At 44.3% G+C, this 23127-nt stretch overlaps 1 protein-coding gene across 5 annotated transcripts in view; it reads left to right on the forward strand.

Moving 5' to 3' along the window:
• LOC109882301 (sodium-dependent phosphate transporter 2-like) overlaps window positions 1-23127 on the forward strand; it is a 149037-nt gene that overhangs the window by 99547 nt on the left and 26363 nt on the right. For all 5 annotated transcript variants that reach the window (XR_004207761.1, XM_031816691.1, XM_031816686.1 and 2 more), the window contains one exon: window positions 13662-13904. Coding sequence is in view for 4 of the 5 variants with exons in the window: in XM_031816691.1 (XP_031672551.1) it covers window positions 13662-13904 (243 nt within the window). In the remaining variant the exon portion in view is untranslated. The remainder of the gene's footprint in view (window positions 1-13661; window positions 13905-23127) is intronic.

Here is a 23127-nt window from a genome sequence, read left to right on the forward strand (position 1 = left end):
TACATAGGGTCAGAAGGATAGTAGATGGGACCTGGCTACATAGGGTCAGAAGGGTAGTAGATGGACCTGGGTCAGAGGGATAGTAGATGGACCTGGCTACATAGGGTCAGAAGGGTAGTAGATGGACCTGGGTCAGAGGGATAGTAGATGGACCTGGGTACATAGGGTCAGAGGGATAGTAGATGGACCTGGCTACATAGGGTCAGAAGGATAGTAGATGGGACCTGGCTACATAGGGTCAGAAGGGTAGTAGATGGACCTGGGTCAGAAGGATAGTAGATGGGACCTGGCTACATAGGGTCAGAAGGATAGGAGATGGACCTGGCTACATAGGGTCAGAAGGATAGTAGATGGACCTGGCTACAGAGGGTCAGAAGGATAGTAGATGGACCTGGCTACATAGGGTCAGAAGGATAGTAGATGGGACCTGGCTACAGAGGGTCAGAAGGATAGTAGATGGACCTGGCTACATAGGGTCAGAAGGATAGTAGATGGACCTGGCTACATAGGGTCAGAAGGATAGTAGATGGGACCTGGGTCAGAAGGATAGTAGATGGGACCTGGCTACATAGGGTCAGTAGGATAGTAGATGGGACCAGGCTACATAGGGTCAGAAGGATAGTAGATGGGACCTGGCTACATAGGGTCAGAGGGGTAGTAGATGGACCTGGGTCAGAGGGATAGTAGATGGACCTGGCTACATAGGGTCAGAAGGGTAGTAGATGGACCTGGGTCAGAGGGATAGTAGATGGACCTGGCTACATAGGGTCAGAAGGATATGAGATGGACCTGGCTACATAGGGTCAGAAGGATAGTAGATGGACCTGGCTACATAGGGTTTGAAGGATAGGAGATGGACCTGGCTACATAGGGTCAGAAGGATAGTAGATGGACCTGGCTACATAGGGTCAGAAGGATAGTAGATGGGACCTGGGTCAGAAGGATAGTAGATGGACCTGGCTTCATAGGGTCAGAAGGATAGTAGATGGGACCTGGGTCAGAAGGATAGTAGATGGACCTGGCTACATAGGGTCAGAAGGATAGGAGATGGACCTGGCTACATAGGGTCAGAAGGATAGTAGATGGACCTGGCTACATAGGGTCAGAAGGATAGTAGATGGGACCTGGGTCAGAAGGATAGTAGATGGACCTGGCTACAGAGGGTTTGAAGGATAGTAGATGGGACCTGGCTACATAGGGTCAGAAGGATAGGAGATGGACCTGGCTACATAGGGTCAGAAGGATAGTAGATGGACCTGGCCTCATAGGGTCAGAAGGATAGGAGATGGACCTGGCTACATAGGGTCAGAAGGATAGTAGATGGACCTGGCTACATAGGGTCAGAAGGATAGGAGATGGACCTGGCTACATAGGGTCAGAAGGATAGTAGATGGACCTGGCTACATAGGGTCAGAAGGATAGTAGATGGGACCTGGGTCAGAAGGATAGTAGATGGACCTGGCTACAGAGGGTTTGAAGGATAGTAGATGGGACCTGGCTACATAGGGTCAGAAGGATAGTAGATGGGACCTGGGTCAGAAGGATAGTAGATGGACCTGGCTACATAGGGTCAGAAGGATAGTAGATGGGACCTGGGTCAGAAGGATAGTAGATGGGACCTGGCTACATAGGATCAGAAGGATAGTAGATGGGACCTGGGTCAGAAGGATAGTAGATGGACCTGGCTACAGAGGGTCAGAAGGATAGTAGATGGGACCTGGGTCAGAAGGATAGTAGATGGACCTGGCTACATAGGGTCAGAAGGATAGTAGATGGGACCTGGCTACATAGGGTCAGAAGGATAGTAGATGGGACCTGGGTCAGAAGGATAGTAGATGGGACCTGGCTACATAGGGTCAGAAGGATAGTAAATGTGACCTGGCTACATAGGGTCAGAAGGATAGTAGATGGACCTGGGTCAGAAGGATAGTAGATGGACCTGGGTCAGAAGGATAGTAGATGGGACCTGGGTCAGAAGGATAGTAGATGGGACCTGGTTACATAGGGTAAGAAGGATAGTAGATGGGACCTGGCTACATAGGGTCAGAAGGATAGTAGATGGGACCTGGCTACATAGGGTCAGAAGGATAGTAGATGGGACCTGGGTCAGAAGGATAGTAGATGGGACCTGGCTACATAGGGTCAGATGGATAGTAGATGGACCTGGCTACATAGGGTCAGATGGATAGTAGATGGACCTAGCTACATAGGGTCAGAAGGATAGTAGATGGGACCTGGCTACATAGGGTCAGAAGGATAGTAGATGGGACCTGGGTCAGAAGGATAGTAGATGGACCTGGCTACATAGGGTCAGAAGGATAGTAGATGGGACCTGGGTCAGAAGGATAGTAGATGGGACCTGGCTACATAGGGTCAGAAGGATAGTAGATGGGACCTGGCTACATAGGGTCAGAAGGATGGTAGATGGGACCTGGCTACATAGGGTCAGAAGGATAGTAGATGGGACCTGGGTCAGAAGGATAGTAGATGGGACCTGGCTACATAGGGTCAGAAGGATAGTAAATGTGACCTGGCTACATAGGGTCAGAAGGATAGTAGATGGACCTGGGTCAGAAGGATAGTAGATGGACCTGGGTCAGAAGGATGGTAGATGGGACCTGGCTGCATAGGGTCAGAAGGATAGTAGATGGACCTGGCTACATAGGGTCAGAAGGATAGTAGATGGGACCTGGCTACATAGGGTCAGAAGGATAGTAGATGGACCTGGGTCAGAGGGATAGTAGATGGACCTGGCTACATAGGGTCAGAAGGATAGTAGATGGGACCTGGCTACATAGGGTCAGAAGGATAGGAGATGGACCTGGCTACATAGGGTCAGAAGGGTAGTAGATGGACCTGGGTCAGAAGGATAGGAGATGGACCTGGCTACATAGGGTCAGAAGGATAGTAGATGGACCTGGCTACATAGGGTCAGAAGGATAGTAGATGGGACCTGGCTACAGAGGGTCAGAAGGATAGTAGATGGACCTGGCTACATAGGGTCAGAAGGATAGTAGATGGGACCTGGGTCAGAAGGATAGTAGATGGGACCTGGCTACATAGGGTCAGTAGGATAGTAGATGGGACCTGGCTACATAGGGTCAGAGGGATAGTAGATGGACCTGGCTACATAGGGTCAGAAGGATAGTAGATGGGACCTGGCTACATAGGGTCAGAAGGGTAGTAGATGGACCTGGGTCAGAGGGATAGTAGATGGACCTGGCTACATAGGGTCAGAGGGATAGTAGATGGACCTGGCTACATAGGGTCAGAAGGATAGTAGATGGGACCTGGCTACATAGGGTCAGAAGGGTAGTAGATGGACCTGGGTCAGAAGGATAGTAGATGGGACCTGGCTACATAGGGTCAGAAGGATAGGAGATGGACCTGGCTACATAGGGTCAGAAGGATAGTAGATGGACCTGGCTACAGAGGGTCAGAAGGATAGTAGATGGACCTGGCTACATAGGGTCAGAAGGATAGTAGATGGGACCTGGCTACAGAGGGTCAGAAGGATAGTAGATGGACCTGGCTACAGAGGGTCAGAAGGATAGTAGATGGACCTGGCTACAGAGGGTCAGAAGGATAGTAGATGGACCTGGCTACAGAGGGTCAGAAGGATAGTAGATGGACCTGGCTACATAGGGTCAGAAGGATAGTAGATGGGACCTGGGTCAGAAGGATAGTAGATGGGACCTGGCTACATAGGGTCAGTAGGATAGTAGATGGGACCAGGCTACATAGGGTCAGAAGGATAGTAGATGGGACCTGGCTACATAGGGTCAGAAGGGTAGTAGATGGACCTGGGTCAGAGGGATAGTAGATGGACCTGGCTACATAGGGTCAGAAGGGTAGTAGATGGACCTGGGTCAGAGGGATAGTAGATGGACCTGGCTACATAGGGTCAGAGGGATAGTAGATGGACCTGGCTACATAGGGTCAGAAGGATAGTAGATGGGACCTGGCTACATAGGGTCAGAAGGGTAGTAGATGGACCTGGGTCAGAAGGATAGTAGATGGGACCTGGCTACATAGGGTCAGAAGGATAGGAGATGGACCTGGCTACATAGGGTCAGAAGGATAGTAGATGGACCTGGCTACAGAGGGTCAGAAGGATAGTAGATGGACCTGGCTACATAGGGTCAGAAGGATAGTAGATGGGACCTGGCTACAGAGGGTCAGAAGGATAGTAGATGGACCTGGCTACATAGGGTCAGAAGGATAGTAGATGGACCTGGCTACATAGGGTCCGAAGGATAGTAGATGGGACCTGGGTCAGAAGGATAGTAGATGGGACCTGGCTACATAGGGTCAGTAGGATAGTAGATGGGACCAGGCTACATAGGGTCAGAAGGATAGTAGATGGGACCTGGCTACATAGGGTCAGAGGGGTAGTAGATGGACCTGGGTCAGAGGGATAGTAGATGGACCTGGCTACATAGGGTCAGAAGGGTAGTAGATGGACCTGGGTCAGAGGGATAGTAGATGGACCTGGCTACATAGGGTCAGAAGGATATGAGATGGACCTGGCTACATAGGGTCAGAAGGATAGTAGATGGACCTGGCTACATAGGGTTTGAAGGATAGGAGATGGACCTGGCTACATAGGGTCAGAAGGATAGTAGATGGACCTGGCTACATAGGGTCAGAAGGATAGTAGATGGGACCTGGGTCAGAAGGATAGTAGATGGACCTGGCTACATAGGGTCAGAAGGATAGTAGATGGGACCTGGGTCAGAAGGATAGTAGATGGACCTGGCTACATAGGGTCAGAAGGATAGGAGATGGACCTGGCTACATAGGGTCAGAAGGATAGTAGATGGACCTGGCTACATAGGGTCAGAAGGATAGTAGATGGGACCTGGGTCAGAAGGATAGTAGATGGACCTGGCTACAGAGGGTTTGAAGGATAGTAGATGGGACCTGGCTACATAGGGTCAGAAGGATAGGAGATGGACCTGGCTACATAGGGTCAGAAGGATAGTAGATGGACCTGGCCTCATAGGGTCAGAAGGATAGGAGATGGACCTGGCTACATAGGGTCAGAAGGATAGTAGATGGACCTGGCTACATAGGGTCAGAAGGATAGTAGATGGACCTGGCTACATAGGGTCAGAAGGATAGTAGATGGGACCTGGGTCAGAAGGATAGTAGATGGACCTGGCTACATAGGGTCAGAAGGATAGTAGATGGGACCTGGGTCAGAAGGATAGTAGATGGGACCTGGCTACATAGGGTCAGAAGGATAGTAGATGGGACCTGGGTCAGAAGGATAGTAGATGGACCTGGCTACAGAGGGTCAGAAGGATAGTAGATGGGACCTGGGTCAGAAGGATAGTAGATGGACCTGGCTACATAGGGTCAGAAGGATAGTAGATGGGACCTGGCTACATAGGGTCAGAAGGATAGTAGATGGGACCTGGGTCAGAAGGATAGTAGATGGACCTGGCTACATAGGGTCAGAAGGATAGTAGATGGGACCTGGGTCAGAAGGATAGTAGATGGGACCTGGCTACAGAGGGTTTGAAGGATAGTAGATGGGACCTGGCTACATAGGGTCAGAAGGATAGGAGATGGACCTGGCTACATAGGGTCAGAAGGATAGTAGATGGACCTGGCTACATAGGGTCAGAAGGATAGTAGATGGACCTGGCTACATAGGGTCAGAAGGATAGTAGATGGGACCTGGGTCAGAAGGATAGTAGATGGACCTGGCTACATAGGGTCAGAAGGATAGTAGATGGGACCTGGGTCAGAAGGATAGTAGATGGGACCTGGCTACAGAGGGTTTGAAGGATAGTAGATGGGACCTGGCTACATAGGGTCAGAAGGATAGGAGATGGACCTGGCTACATAGGGTCAGAAGGATAGTAGATGGACCTGGCTACATAGGGTCAGAAGGATAGTAGATGGGACCTGGCTACATAGGGTCAGAAGGATAGTAGATGGGACCTGGGTCAGAAGGATAGTAGATGGACCTGGCTACAGAGGGTTTGAAGGATAGTGCACCTGCAAACAACAACAAAATAACACAAAGATAAATTAAAATGAATTGTCTCACCCCTGTCAGTCTGTCTTCACAGCTCAGTGAACGTCATTTGCCTGCTTCCCATGTACACAGGACCAGTCACAAGTTTGGACACGCCTAGTTTTTCTTTATTTGTACTATGTTCTACATTGTAGAATAATAGTGAAGACATCAAAACTATGAAATAACACATATGGAATCATGTAGTAACCAAAAAGGTTTTAAACAAATCAAAGTATATTTTTTATATTTGATATTCTTTCCCTTAATGACAGCTTTGTACACTCTTGGCATTCTCTCAACCAGCTTCACCTGGAATACTTTTCCAACAGTCTTGAAGGAGTTCCCACATATGCTGAGCACTGTGTTGGCTGCTTTTCCTTCACTCTGCGGTCCAACTCACCCCAAATCATCTCATTTGGGTTGAGGTTGGGTATTGTGGAGGCCAGGTCATCTGATGCAGCACTCCATCCCTCTCCCTCTTTGTCAAATAGCTCTTACACAGCCTGGAGGTGTGTTGGGTCATTGTCCTGTTGAAAAACAAACCATAGTCCCACTTAGCGCAAACCAGGTGGGATGGTGTATCGCTGCAGAATGCTGTGGTAGCCATGCTGGTTAAGTGTTCATCACACCTCCTCCTCCATGCTTCACAGTGGGAACCACACATGCAGAGATAATTTGTTCACCTACTCTGTATCTCGCAAAGACATGGCGGTTGGAACCAAAAATCTCTAATTTGGACTCTTCAGACCGAAGGACAGATTTTCACCGGTCTAATGTCCATTTCTCGTGTTTCTTGGCCCACGCATGTCTGTTCTTCGTATTGGTGTCCTTTAGTAGTAGTTTCTTTGCAGCAATTTGACCATGAAGGCCTGATTCACGCAGTCTCCTCTGAACAGTGGATGTTAGTTGAACTCTGTGAAGCATTTATTTGGGCTGCAATTTCTGAGGCTGGTAATTCTAATGAACTTATCCTCTGCAGCAGAGGTAACTCTGGGTCGTCCTTTCTTGTGGCGGTCCTCACGAGAGCCAGTTTCATCATAAGACTTGAGGGATTTTGCGACTGCACTTGAAGAAACTTTCAAAGTTCTTGAAATTTCCCCTTGTGACTGACCTTCATGTGTTAAAGTAATGATGGACTGTCATTTATTTTTGCTTATTTGAGCTGTTCTTGGCATAATATGGACTTCACCTTATTTGGTAAAATCTTCCGTATTTGTTTACTTAACCTCTCACATCCAGGAGGGTTTAACCTCTCACATCCAGGAGGGTTTAACCTCTCACATCCAGGAGGGTTTAACCTCTCACATCCAGGAGGGTTTAACCTCTCACATCCAGTAGGGTTTAACCTCTCACATCCAGGAGGGTTTAACCTCTCACATCCAGGAGGGTTTAACCTCTCTAGGGTACGTGGGACGCTAGCGTTTCATCTGGCCAACATCCAGTGAGATTGCAGAGCACCAAATTCAAATACAGAAATGCTCATTATAAAAATTCTGAAAACAAAACATATTTTACATAGGTTTAAAGATTAACCTCTTGTTAAATCAACCACAGTGTCATATTTATTAAATGCTTTTCGGCGAAAGCATACCTAGCCCAGAACATACCTAGCCCAGAACATACCTAGCCCAGAACATACCTAGCCCAGAACATACCTAGCCCAGAACATAGCCCTGTTGACAAATTATTACAAACAGTAACCAGCCATGCAGAAGCGTCACAAAACTCAGAAATAGAGAGAAAATGTATCCCTTACCTTTGATGATCTTCATATGGTGGCAATCAGAAGACATTCATTTACTCAATAAATGTTCCTTTTGTTCGATGATGTCTCTTTATATCCAAAATCTTCCAAAATCTTCCGTTTTGTTTCTTCAGTAATCCACAGTAATCCACAGGCTCAAACTCAGTCAAAACAATCAGACAAAAAATCCAAATTGTATCTGTAAAGTTCATAGAAACATGTCAAACGATGTTTATATTCAATCCTCAGGTAGTTTTTTAGCCTAAATGATCTATAATATTTCAACCGGACAATGACGTCGTCAGTAAAAAAGGTAAACAAGAAATGCACATGCGCATGAAAAAGCTCTGCGACACGTTAGGGTCCACTCGTTCAGACTGGTCTTACTCCCTCATTTATAAGAATACAAGCCTGAAACGATTTCTAAAGACTGTTGACATCTAGTGGAAGGCATAGGAACTGCAAATGGAGTCCTAAGTCAATGGATACTGTAATGGCATGGAATAGAAAACTACAAAACCAAAAAAAAACGACTTCCTGAATGCATTTTTCTCAGGTTTTCGCCTGCTAAATCAGTTCTGTTATACTCACAGACACTATTTTAACAGTTTTGGAAACTGTAGAGTGTTTTCTATCCACATCAACCAGTTATATGCATATCATATCTTCTGGGCCCGTGTTTCAGCCCATTTAATTTAACCCCTACCTTGTATACCACCCCTACTTTGTCACAACACAACTGATTGGCTCAAACGCATTAAGAAGGAAAGACATTTCACAAATTAACTTTTAACAAGGCACATCTGTTAATTGCAATGCATTCCAGGTGACTACCTCATGAAGCTGGTTGAGAGAATGCCAAGAGTTTGCAAAGCTGTTGTCAAGGTAAAGGGTGGCTACTTTTTTTTATTGTTTAACACTTTTTTGGTTACTACATGATTCCGTATGTGTTATTTCATAGTTTTGAATAGCTTCACCATTATTCAACCATGTAGAACATAGTAAAAATAATGGAAAACATTTGACTGGTACTGTATATATATATATACAGTGCCTTGCGAAAGTATTCGGCCCCCTTGAACTTTGCGACCTTTTGCCACATTTCAGGCTTCAAACATAAAGATATAAAACTGTATTTTTTTGTGAAGAATCAACAACAAGTGGGACACAATCATGAAGTGGAACGACATTTATTGGATATTTCAAACTTTTTTAACAAATCAAAAACAGAAAAATTGGGCGTGCAAAATTATTCAGCCCCCTTAAGTTAATACTTTGTAGCGCCACCTTTTGCTGCGATTACAGCTGTAAGTCGCTTGGGGTATGTCTCTATCAGTTTTGCACATCGAGAGACTGACATTTTTTCCCATTCCTCCTTGCAAAACAGCTCGAGCTCAGTGAGGTTGGATGGAGAGCATTTGTGAACAGCAGTTTTCAGTTCTTTCCACAGATTCTCGATTGGATTCAGGTCTGGACTTTGACTTGGCCATTCTAACACCTGGATATGTTTATTTTTGAACCATTCCATTGTAGATTTTGCTTTATGTTTTGGATCATTGTCTTGTTGGAAGACAAATCTCCGTCCCAGTCTCAGGTCTTTTGCAGACTCCATCAGGTTTTCTTCCAGAATGGTCCTGTATTTGGCTCCATCCATCTGCCCATCAATTTTAACCATCTTCCCTGTCCCTGCTGAAGAAAAGCAGGACCAAACCATGATGCTGCCACCACCATGTTTGACAGTGGGGATGGTGTGTCCAGGGTGATGAGCTGTGTTGTTGCATTGTTGCCAAAAAGTTCAATTTTGGTTTCATCTGACCAGAGCACCTTCTTCCACATGTATTGAGGAGTATAGCACCTCAGTCACCGGGCTTTATCAATACGTGTATTGATGACGTCGTCCCCACAGTGACCTTACGTACATATCCCAACCAGAAGCCATGGATTACAGGCAACATCCGGCACTGAGCTAAAAGCTAGAGCTGCCACTTTCAAGAAGAGGGACACTAATCTGGAAGCTTACAAGAAATCCCACTATGCCCTCAGACAAACCATAAAACCGGCAAAGCGTCAAAACAGAACTAATATTGATTTCTGCTACACCAGCTCTGACGCTTGTTGGATGTGGCAGGGCTGGAAAAAAAACTATTACAAAGAGAAAACCAACTGCGAACCTACCAGACGAGCTAAATGTCTTTCATGCTCGCTTTGAGGCAAGCAACACTGAAGCATACATGAGAGCACCAGCTATTCCGGACGACTGTGTGATCACACTCTCCGTAGCCAAATAGTTTTTACCCTTCTCCCCAATTTCATGATATCCAATTGGTAGTTAGTCTTGTTCCTTCGCTGCAACCTCCGTACGGACCCAGGAGAGGCGTGCGTCCTCCGAAACACGACCCCGCCAAGCCGCACTGCATCTTGACACAATGCTCCAGAAGTCTCTGGAGCGCGATGGGACAAGGACAACCCGGCCGGCCAAACCCTCCCCTAACCCGGACGACACTGGGCCAGTGTTAGCTAGCTATCATTAGGCTATAACTAGCAATGCAAATGGCTTTCTGAGATATTACTCCACAGATCATACACGTACTGTTAACTAGAGAGCCAGCCACCTAACATTAGCTAGCTAGCTAACAATTAAGCTTTAACTTGCAATGAAAACAGCTTTCTGACAAAATCAGAAACGTATAATATCTGAAACTGAAGCTTGACCCTTACCCGTATACATGGATAAACGTTTCATGCCAGACTGCAACCCCTTTTTATTAAATAAAACGTTCTGTATCGTTTCCATTTTGTTTGTACAGCTTACTTGGCCCGTTGTGTCAAGTCACTCTGGTTCACACTGAACCTTGCAATGCCATAAGAATCGTCCTCGTGGAAGTAGTCCATCACAACTTTTTCCCACGGACGTTTTGTCGATAGCGCCTGATAATTTCAGGGCAGCAATGTTATTGAGAGCAGTAGCAACACATTTGTAGTTCTCCATGACTCACATTATACGGTTCTGTGGGGGGGGGCCGTAGAAAGGATTACGCATAACGAGCAGCTCAGTTTATAGACAGAAGACGCTACACAGCAGACCAATCCGAAACTCATCTCTCGGCATGTCCAGCCCATTCATTATCTCAGCCAATCATGGGTAGCGGGAAGGTTTCTGACTTTTTCTGTGGCTAAACCAACTAGGCTCGTAATATTACTTTATTCCTATATACAAGTTTGTTATTAATGCACATGAAAGTTAAAATGTTCCAGAAGGCATTTCTGCCAAAAAAACGCATTTTGATATAAACATTTTTTATACACGTTCAAATAGCCTGCGAAGTTGTGACTTGCGACATACTGTACGCCTAATTCCCTGAAACAAGTCGCATATGTGTTTGTCCCATCTAGATATCTTAAGATGAATGCAACCAACTGTGATATGTAGTTGTCTCACCTAGCTATCTTAAGATGAATGCAACCAACTGTGATATGTAGTTGTCTCACCTAGCTATCTTAAGATGAATGCAACCAACTGTGATATGTAGTTGTCTCACCTAGCTATCTTAAGATGAATGCAACCAACTGTGATATGTAGTTGTCTCACCTAGATATCTTAAGATGAATGCAACCAACTGTGATATGTAGTTGTCTCACCTAGCTATCTTAAGATGAATGCAACCAACTGTGATATGTAGTTGTCTCACCTAGCTATCTTAAGATGAATGCAACCAACTGTGATATGTAGTTGTCTCACCTAGCTATCTTAAGATGAATGCAACCAACTGTGATATGTAGTTGTCTCACCTAGCTATCTTAAGATGAATGCAACCAACTGTGATATGTAGTTGTCTCACCTAGCTATCTTAAGATGAATGCAACCAACTGTGATATGTAGTTGTCTCACCTAGCTATCTTAAGATGAATGCAACCAACTGTGATATGTAGTTGTCTCACCTAGCTATCTTAAGATGAATGCAACCAACTGTGATATGTAGTTGTCTCACCTAGATATCTTAAGATGAATGCAACCAACTGTGATATGTAGTTGTCTCACCTAGCTATCTTAAGATGAATGCAACCAACTGTGATATGTAGTTGTCTCACCTAGCTATCTTAAGATGAATGCAACCAACTGTGATATGTAGTTGTCTCACCTAGCTATCTTAAGATGAATGCAACCAACTGTGATATGTAGTTGTCTCACCTAGCTATCTTAAGATGAATGCAACCAACTGTGATATGTAGTTGTCTCACCTAGATATCTTAAGATGAATGCAACCAACTGTGATATGTAGTTGTCTCACCTAGCTATCTTAAGATGAATGCAACCAACTGTGATATGTAGTTGTCTCACCTAGCTATCTTAAGATGAATGCAACCAACTGTGATATGTAGTTGTCTCACCTAGCTATCTTAAGATGAATGCAACCAACTGTGATATGTAGTTGTCTCACCTAGCTATCTTAAGATGAATGCAACCAACTGTGATATGTAGTTGTCTCACCTAGCTATCTTAAGATGAATGCAACCAACTGTGATATGTAGTTGTCTCACCTAGATATCTTAAGATGAATGCAACCAACTGTGATATGTAGTTGTCTCACCTAGCTATCTTAAGATGAATGCAACCAACTGTGATATGTAGTTGTCTCACCTAGCTATCTTAAGATGAATGCAACCAACTGTGATATGTAGTTGTCTCACCTAGCTATCTTAAGATGAATGCAACCAACTGTGATATGTAGTTGTCTCACCTAGCTATCTTAAGATGAATGCAACCAACTGTGATATGTAGTTGTCTCACCTAGATATCTTAAGATGAATGCAACCAACTGTGATATGTAGTTGTCTCACCTAGCTATCTTAAGATGAATGCAACCAACTGTGATATGTAGTTGTCTCACCTAGCTATCTTAAGATGAATGCAACCAACTGTGATATGTAGTTGTCTCACCTAGCTATCTTGAGATGAATGCAACCAACTGTGATATGTAGTTGTCTCACCTAGATATCTTAAGATGAATGCACTAACTGAGATGTGCTTGTCCCACCTAGTTACAGTATCTTAAGGTAGCTAACTAACTGAGATGTGGTCGTGCCACCTAGTTACAGTATCTTAAGGTAGCTAACTAACTGAGATGTGGTTGTCCCACCTAGCTACAGTATCTTAAGGTAGCTAACTAACTGAGATGTGGTTGTCCCACCTAGTTACAGTATCTTAAGGTAGCTAACTAACTGAGATATGGTCGTGCCACCTAGTTACAGTATCTTAAGGTAGCTAACTAACTGAGATGTGGTTGTCCCACCTAGCTACAGTATCTTAAGGTAGCTAACTAACTGAGATGTGGTCGTGCCACCTAGTTACAGTATCTTAAGGTAGCTAACTAACTGAGATGTGGTTGTCCCACCTAGCTACAGTATCTTAAGGTAGCTAACTAACTGAGATGTGGTCGTGCCACCTAGTTACAGTATCTTAAGGTAGCTAACTAACTGAGATGTGGCTCTGGATAAGAGTGTCTGCTAAATGACCCAAAATGTCCAATGATTTTCTAGACCTACATTTCTGTGTGTGTGTGCATATCATCATACCAGTGTGTATATGTCAAGCAAGCCTTGAACTTTCTCAACATTTAGTCTCTTGACCGTCCCATCTACTCTTGACCGTCCATATTAATAGGATTATTATTGTAAATAGTGTTATGTATTATTGTTAATAGTATATATTATTGTTGTTAATATTATTATTATTATTGTTATTGTGTACGTATCATCCTGACACAGTCTCCTCACTGGTCAGGCAGAAAAAAGGTGCCTTGTCGTGGTTCTTTAATGAGTTGCGACAGTATGTGTGTACAGTGTAAATGTGTGTGTAAATGTGTTGTCACCGTCCCCCCCGGTCAGGTCGAATAAAGAAGGAGCGAGCTGCCCTGTCCAGGATCTCAGACGAGTCCTTAGAACAGATCCCTGAGGAGGAGGAGGAGGAGCTTCCCGTGTTCAAGGAGCTACCGGGCGCCAAGGGGACAGACGACGCCGTGCTGCCGTTAACTGGTGGTACCGGAGGAGAGTCACGGAGAGGAGAGTCCACCGGAGAGCTCAACAGCCTGGCCAACGGAGGCACTGCCCTGCCCAAAGGACGTGTCTATGGTCAGTCCCATGATAAATGGTAATCTACAGGTAACTGCCAGAATAAAGGAAACACCAACATAAAGGGTCTTAATAGGGCCACCATGAGCTGCCAGAACAGCTTTAATGTGCTTAGGCATAGCTTCTTCAAGTGTCTGGAACTCTTTTGGAGGGATGTGACACCATTCTTCCATGAGCCATTCCGTAATTTGGTGTTTTGTTGATAGTGGTGAAAAACACTGTCTCAGGCGCAGCTCCAGAATCTCCCATAAGTGTTCAGTTGGGTTGAGATCTGGTGACTGACAGACACACACACACACACACACACACACACACACACACCCTTTAAACCCCCTATGCTCATTTGAGACCCCTCTTTTCAAAGTCACTGAGATCTCTTCTAGCAATGATAGCCCAAATAATTGGCAACTGGGCATTTTTATACATGACCCTAAGCATGATGGGATTTTTTAATTGGTTAATTAACTCCGGAACCACACCTGTGTGAAAGCACCTGCTTTCAAAATACTTTGCATCCCTCATTTACTCAAGTGTTTCCTTTATTCTGGCAGTTACATGTTACTATGTGTTCTATGTGTTATATGCCCATATATGGTTATATATGTATCAACACATATTTTAATTACATACAAGTGCATACAGTGGGGTTTGAAATGATTGACACCCTTGATAAAGACGAGTAAAAATGGACTATATAAAATAAATCATTCAAATATTGACATACTTTTGGTAAGGTAGTGTATGTGGACACCTGCTCTTCGAACATCTCATTCCAAAATCATCGGCATTAATATGGAGTTGGTCCTCCCCCTTTGCTGCTATAACAGCCTCCACTCTTCTGGGAAGGCTTTCCACTAGATGTTGGAACATTGCTGCTATAACAGCCTCCTCTCTTCTGGGAAGGCTTTCCACTAGATGTTGGAACATTGCTGCTATAACAGCCTCCACTCTTCTGGGAAGGCTTTCCACTAGATGTTGGAACATTGCTGCTATAACAGCCTCCACTCTTCTGGGAAGGATTTCCACTAGATGTTGGAACATTGCTGCTATAACAGCCTCCACTCTTCTGGGAAGGCTTTCCACTAGATGTTGGAACATTGCTGCTATAACAGCCTCCACTCTTCTGGGAAGGATTTCCACTAGATGTTGGAACATTGCTGCTATAACAGCCTCCACTCTTCTGGGAAGGCTTTCCACTAGATGTTGGAACATTGCTGCTATAACAGCCTCCACTCTTCTGGGAAGGCTTTCCACTAGATGTTGGAACATTGCTGCGGGGACTTGCTTCCACTCAGGCACAAGAGCATTAGTGAGGTCGGGCACTGATGTTGAGCGATTAGTCCTGGCTCGCAGTCGGTGTTCCAATTCATCCGAAAGGTGTTCAATGGGGTTGAGGTCAGGGCTCTGTGCAGGCCAGTCAAGTTCTTCAACACACTTGTTGTGCAGGCCAGTATGCGTTTGTACTTGCCTGTCAAATCTTTACAGCTCTGAAGTTCGCAAGTAATGTTATTCAATTCAAAATGGTGGCTAGATATTTCAACTCTGTAGATGGCAAACATGAATTTCTCATTGAAGATGTTTAAGGCTGCTTTGAGCCTCAGCTCGTTGTTAACAGTCTAATCACATCACATTATTGTGTTGGCGAGACGGTATGGTATCGAGAATCCTCATCACCAAGTGAAGAATCTTGTAGTGGTTGTCGTTTAATGTGAAGGATTATGAAAGTCGTGTAGTGTCCCCCCCCCCCCCCCCCCTCTGGGAAAGGAGATTAGCTAGCTACTCTACCTGCACAACCAAGAGGATACAAAGAGGAACAGTTTAGGTAAGTGTCCTTTTTGTCAATTGCCCTAGCATGATTCTATATCATTTCTAGCACAGCCATCTAGCTAGCTAGCAAGCTATAGAAATGATGAACAGAAATGATCTGCTCTTGAAGGGGATCGCTACGGTAGCTAGCTATGGTTCTTCTCAAGAACTCAAAAGGTGCATTCAAGTGGCTTGGAAATACAATGTCATTGCAAGAGGAGTAGAAAGAAAACCTTTTGTCATCATTTTGATTTAGCCAGCTTAGACATTAGATGCAGTACAACGTTAGCTAGCTAGCTAAGACTGAGGGTAGACCACACAAATGTTTAGCTAGGTAACGTCAACATTAGCATTGCTATCTATTTTTTATTAACTTTGCTAGCTAATGACAGCATTGCAATCCATTTGACGACATGATGGCGGCAAAGTTGTTTCCTACCAAACATTTTAGCAATGTCATTTTATATTTTCATTCCACTATAGTGTTGTTTAGACAAAAAACAGTCATAGCCTCCATCTATCACATCTTTTGGGCGCTAATGTGTCGCCGCTGGCAGAGGGTGGCTTGAGAACATTCCTAATGATGGCATGACGCGACCCAGTGACGGAGGTGCAACTTATAAATAGCAACATTTGTTTTGCATTTTGTCTATTTTGCCCAGCTCTGTCTGTGTGGGTGTCTGTCTGTCTGTCTGACCCTGTCAGTCTGCCAGCTTGTCTGTCTGCCTGTCTCCCTATTTGTCTGCGTCTGTATGTCTGTCTGTCTGCCTGCCTGCCCCTGTCTGTCTGTCTGCCAGCTTGTCTGTCTGCCTGTCTCCCTGTTTGTCTGCATCTGTCTGTCTGCCAGCTTTGTCTGCCTGCCTGCCTGTATATGTCTGTCTGCCAACTCTGTCTGCCTGTCTGTCTGTCTGCCCTGCCTGTCTGCCTGTCTGTATGTCTGTCTGTCTGCCTGCCTGCCCCTGTCTGTCTATCTGCCAGCTTGTCTGTCTGCCTGTCTCCCTGTTTGTCTGCGTCTGTATGTCTGTCTGTCTGCCAGCTTTGTCTGTCTGCCTGCCTGCCTGCCTGTATCTGTCTGTCTGCCAGCTTTGCCTGTCTGTGTCTGTCTGTCTGCCAGCTTGTCTGTCTGCCTGCTTGTCTGTCTGCCAGCTTGTCTGTCTGCCTGTTTGTCTGTTTGTCTGTCTTGGCCTTCCAGATGTGGCTGGAGGAGTTGTGGTGGCCACTGGAGGTCAACTTTAATACTGGATCACATGTAGGAGGAGCTTATCATCATGACGTTAATCTATAATAGCTAATAACAACTATCCTATATTAGGTACTACTACAGTGCTAGCTAGCTAGCTAGTACATGTACATATGGATTTACAATGCTAATCATATTTCATTAATATACAGAGTCCAGTTTGACCCAAGGGAACAATCCAGACTAAGAATTCGCAAAAGGTAAGATCATAATGAATACTAGAATTATATGGACAGAGTGGACCTGATCCTAGATCAGCATTCCTACTCTGATGGTGAATTGTCTCTCTCCCTCATCCTGTCTATACCTTCAGATTGACCCTCTGGTCCATGATTAGTAGATGTGGTTGAGTGGACATACAGATCTGGGCTTAGCCTAGCGACAGCATCTCTTCTCAACTATTGGCCAGGATTTATTTGTTTATTTATTTGACATCCAATCACCATGAGTGATGCTTTATTCTACATTCAACACTTCTATTGCAGGAGAGGTGAGCACCTATCAGATCCTCCTGCTGTCCTTCACCCCTGGGTCTGCTGACCCCCCCCCCCCACCCCCACCCCCACCCCCCTGAGTCCCGGGAAGAAGTCCACCAGCAGAATTCGGAGCCAAGTTCATCGCCATGCAACGCTCTACTGACCGAGGTAGACAATGCTCTGAGTAGCAACTGACTGACAAGTAGTCAGAGACACACACACATTTGACTTGACCTTATATTGACATCACACGACATACAGATACAGCCCCTTTCCTTCCCATTCATCTCCCCTACACCCTAGGTGTCACGTGGTCTCCTATCTCCTTTCCTTCCCATTCATCTCCCCTACACCCTAGGTAGCACGTGGTCTCCTATCTTCTTTCCTTCCCATTCATCTCCCCTACACCCTAGGTGTCACGTGGTCTCCTATCTCCTTTCCTTCCCATTCATCTCCCCTACACCCTAGGTGTCACGTGGTCTCCTATCTCCTTTCCTTCCCATTCATCTCCCCTACACCCTAGGTGTCACGTGGTCTCCTATCTCCTTTCCTTCCCATTCATCTCCCCTACACCCTAGGTGTCACGTGGTCTCCTATCTCCTTTCCTTCCCATTCATCTCCCCTACACCCTAGGTGTCACGTGGTCTCCTATCTCCTTTCCTTCCCATTCATCTCCCCTACACCCTAGGTGTCACGTGGTCTCCTATCTCCTTAATAGTGGCCTCGGCTGGACCGCACCGCATCACCTCTTGGTCGAACCAGACGAATCAAGAGCTTCAGCCCGGGCCCGGCTTTGCTTCCAGGTGGGTTACAGTTTGCAATCTCCTCTTGCTTCCATCCACCTCATATCTACTACGGGCTTCACATTCTTCTGAAGGAGCTGATATTACATTCTAAGTTAAATGTTCATCATGGTCAGATGACTTAATACAGTGAATGATTCCAATCCTACAGGGAACAGTACCAGAGACTGTAAGGGGGATGTTGCCTGGTTAGAAGTTTAAACCAGTTATTTTTTAAATATATATCTCTTTTTATAGTTTATTAGTTTAGGGTACATCTAATCCCGGCCTTCATTGTAAAATAAGAATCTGTTTTTAACTGACTTGCCTAAATTAAATAAAGGTTAAATAAAATAAAATCCCATGGACAGGAAAGGCTGTTGCGGCACCGACATATCTGACATTTTAAGGTGAAAATATGAGTTTATTAAAATGGCAACTATGGACAAGACTTTTTAAGGCAAGCCATGTTTCCCTGTCCATCCAGAATCTGTAATACAGTCTAGGGGGGGGGGGGGCTATTATATACAGTCTAAGTTAGGATCTTCATCCTCATCTTGGGGGGGGGGCTATTATACAGTTTAGCTCAGTTCTGACACGCCCCCAACATACAGCACTGTTTTATCATAACGATGTCTATCCTAAATTATGTGCTTCTATGTCCCTTCTAGAAACCACAAACCTTCCTTCCTACTATAGCTGTCCTGCAGGACTCGACTCCCAGTTACTGAGATTCCACTCCAACCAACAGTGTTTCGTTGTCTGAACATTTCAACCACCGTCCGTCCTACCATGATATGAGCATCTTAGTTAAACTACTGTTTCTCTCTCATTCTCAGTTCACTCCCTCTACCTCTGTATAACCTGCAGTCCACCCTGGGTTTTGGGGGGTCATGCACCTTTGTTAGGGCAGTGCAGGGAACAGGAGGCTGTCCGTGGCGCTTGGCTCCAAGAAACGAGCGTCGGTTCCAAACTGCAAACGTCAGAGCTGTGGAGCTCTGGTTGGAGATAGCTCGTAGTCGCGTCCGTCCTAAGTTTGCATTGCATTCAGGGTTGTCGGTTATCGTTGCTGTCGTTGTTATCGTTGCTATCGTTGCTATCGCTGCTATCGTTGTTGTCATTGCTATCGTTGCTGTCGTTGTTGTTGTTGCTGTCGTTGCTATCGTTGCTATCGTTGCTATCGTTGCTGTCGTTGTTGTCGTTGCTATCGCTGCTATCGTTGTTGTCGTTGCTATCGTTGTTGTCGTTGCTATCGTTGTTGTCGTTGCTATCGCTGCTATCGTTGCTGTCGCTGCTATCGTTGTCGTTGCTATCGTTGCTGTCGTTGTAGTTGTTGCTGTCGTTGCTATCGTTGCTGTCGTTGTTGTCGTTGCTATCGCTGCTATCGTTGTTGTCGTTGCTATCGTTGTTGTCGTTGCTATCGTTGCTGTCGCTGCTATTTTTGCTATCGTTGCTATCGTTGTTGTCGTTGCTATCGTTGTTTTTGTAGTTCTTGCGCCCCCCCCCCCATGCTCGGTGTGCTGGTGGCTTCGGTAAGGTATATGAGATGTAACATATCTTATTGCTTTGTACTCCCAGCTATTTAAAGTATTTATTGAGTAGGGCACAAGCCACCATCCAGGTAGTCTCAGACACACAGACCAAAGTCACAGCAGTGACTAGGTCTGGGATGAATAACAAGACTCTATTGGACACTTTGAAAAAGGGAGGAAAGAATATTCCTCTTCAGACTGACAACTCTCCCAACCAATCACACGTTTGGGTGGGTGGTGTTTAAAATGCAGGCAGCAAATTGAAGGGGAAATCGAATATTGGAGTTGGAACCGGATGAAAAAGGAACTGCCTCCCGGGCGTGAGCCAGATGCCCAATTCAAAGCACACGGCAAAGTCAGCTCAAAACAAAAAAAGTGATGTAGCCTAGACTAGACTAATCATGTGTAGTAATGAATAGGTGAAAAAAGTGATTGCTTTCTACCTCCCCCAATGAAAAGTAGTGTTAACATACGACATCTCGTGTCTGGATTACACATCGTGCTCCTTGTTGACAACATGGCCACATTACTGTTCTATTTGAGAAGGGTTGTTCCTCCCTCACCAATTTTGCCCACGTCACGTCACAGGCTGTAGACCTGGTGCACCGCGCTTCAGGTTAATAGAATTCACTGATTTGTGTTTGTTGCTAGGGCAACAAGCGGACGTCCCAACTCCTCCCTACGTGTAAACCCGGAACTCCGGTAGGTGGGAAGCAACCCGTCTGTCTAGAGACGACCATCCGGGGATTATTCATTCATGACTGTTAGTACTGGCTAACAAACTGAAAAAGTGCCTGTGGTTTTAATCTTGTAACTTAAAAGAGAAATTTGTAATAAAATGATATATATTTTTGATCATGTGTTGTCTGGTCTATTGTAATGCTCAGAACTCATGATCCAACTCAAGAGGTAGTAGCTTGTCACGAACATGCCTTCCTATGGTTGAAGTGTTCACCCCTCAGTAAACAGGAACTGCCATTTTAGGTAACCCTATAAGGCCTGCAGGTGTTACATAATCATATGGAATAATGTATTCTGTAAATATAATTACAATACAGAAATGAACGTGGTCTTCATTGAAGTTCTGTCAATCTTGTGTTGGATACCATATTCATGAAACCCTAGTTGCACACTTCTTAAATTGTAGCACCAGTGCATTTTTAGGGTACGAATGGGTAAGAATGTTAGGGTAAGAATGGGTAAGAATTTTTAGGGTAAGAATGGGTAAGAATGTTAGGGTAAGAATGGGTAAGAATTTTTAGGGTAAGAATTTTTAGGGTACGAATGGGTAAGAATGTTAGGGTAAGAATGTAAGGGTAAGAATGTTTGGGTAGGAATGTTAGGGTAGGAATGTTAGGGTAAGAATGTTAGGGTAAGAATGTTAGGGTAAGAATGTTAGGGTAAGAATGTTAGGGTAAGAATGTTTGGGTAGGAATGTTAGGGTAAGAATGTTAAAGTAAGAATGTTAGGGTAAGAATGTTAAAGTAAGAATGTTAGGGTAAGAATGTTTGGGTAGGAATGTTAGGGTAAGAATGTTAAAGTAAGAATGTTAGGGTAAGAATGTTTGGGTAGGAATGTTAGGGTAAGAATGTTAAAGTAAGAATGTTAGGGTAAGAATGTTTGGGTAGGAATGTTAGGGTAAGAATGTTAAAGTAAGAATGTTTGGGTAGGAATGTTAGGGTAAGAATGTTAAAGTAAGAATGTTTGGGTAGGAATGTTAGGGTAGGAATGTTAAGGTAAGAATGTTAGGGTAAGAATGTTTGGGTAGGAATGTTAGGGTAGGAATGTTTGGGTAGGAATGTTTGGGTAGGAATGTTTGGGTAAGAATGTTTGGGTAGGAATGTTAGGGTAAGAATGTTAGGGTAAGAATGTTAGGGTAAGAATGTTTGGGTAGGAATGTTAGGGTAAGAATGTTAGGGTAAGAATGTTAGGGTAAGAATGTTTGGGTAGGAATGTTAGGGTAAGAATGTTAGGGTAAGAATGTTAGGGTAAGAATGTTTGGGTAGGAATGTTAGGGTAAGAATGTTAGGGTAAGAATGTTAGGGTAAGAATGTTTGGGTAGGAATGTTAGGGTAAGAATGTTAGGGTAAGAATGTTAGGGTAAGAATGTTAGGGTAGGAATGTTAGGGTAAGAATGTTTGGGTAGGAATGTTAGGGTAAGAATGTTAAAGTAAGAATGTTAGGGTAAGAATGTTTGGGTAGGAATGTTAGGGTAAGAATGTTTGGGTAGGAATGTTAGGGTAAGAATGGGTAAGAATTTTTAGGGTAAGAATGGGTAAGAATGTTAGGGTAAGAATGGGTAAGAATTTTTAGGGTAAGAATTTTTAGGGTACGAATGGGTAAGAATGTTAGGGTAAGAATGTAAGGGTAAGAATGTTTGGGTAGGAATGTTAGGGTAGGAATGTTAGGGTAAGAATGTTAGGGTAAGAATGTTAGGGTAAGAATGTTAGGGTAAGAATGTTAGGGTAAGAATGTTAAAGTAAGAATGTTAGGGTAAGAATGTTTGGGTAGGAATGTTAGGGTAAGAATGTTAAAGTAAGAATGTTAGGGTAAGAATGTTAAAGTAAGAATGTTAGGGTAAGAATGTTTGGGTAGGAATGTTAGGGTAAGAATGTTAAAGTAAGAATGTTAGGGTAAGAATGTTTGGGTAGGAATGTTAGGGTAAGAATGTTAAAGTAAGAATGTTAGGGTAAGAATGTTTGGGTAGGAATGTTAGGGTAAGAATGTTAAAGTAAGAATGTTTGGGTAGGAATGTTAGGGTAAGAATGTTAAAGTAAGAATGTTTGGGTAGGAATGTTAGGGTAGGAATGTTAAGGTAAGAATGTTAGGGTAAGAATGTTTGGGTAGGAATGTTAGGGTAGGAATGTTTGGGTAAGAATGTTAAAGTAAGAATGTTAGGGTAAGAATGGGTAAGAATGGGTAAGAATGTTTGGGTAAGAATGGGTAAGAATGTTTGGGTAAGAATGGGTAAGAATGTTAGGGTAAGAATGTTAGGGTAAGAATGTTAGGGTAAGAATGTTTGGGTAAGAATGGGTAAGAATGTTAGGGTAAGAATGGGTAAGAATGTTGGGGTAAGAATGTTTGGGTAAGAATGGGTAAGAATGTTAGGGTAAGAATGGGTAAGAATGTTGGGGTAAGAATGTTTGGGTAAGAATGGGTAAGAATGTTTGGGTAAGAATGGGTAAGAATGTTTGGGTAAGAATGGGTAAGAATGTTAGGGTAAGAATGGGTAAGAATGTTGGGGTAAGAATGTTTGGGTAGGAATGTTAGGGTAAGAATGTTAGGGTAAGAATGTTAGGGTAAGAATGTTAGGGTAAGAATGTTTGGGTAGGAATGTTAGGGTAAGAATGTTAGGGTAAGAATGTTAGGGTAAGAATGTTTGGGTAG

Source organism: Oncorhynchus kisutch, linkage group LG3 (genome assembly GCF_002021735.2).
Source record: "Oncorhynchus kisutch isolate 150728-3 linkage group LG3, Okis_V2, whole genome shotgun sequence".
NCBI lineage: Eukaryota > Metazoa > Chordata > Actinopteri > Salmoniformes > Salmonidae > Oncorhynchus > Oncorhynchus kisutch.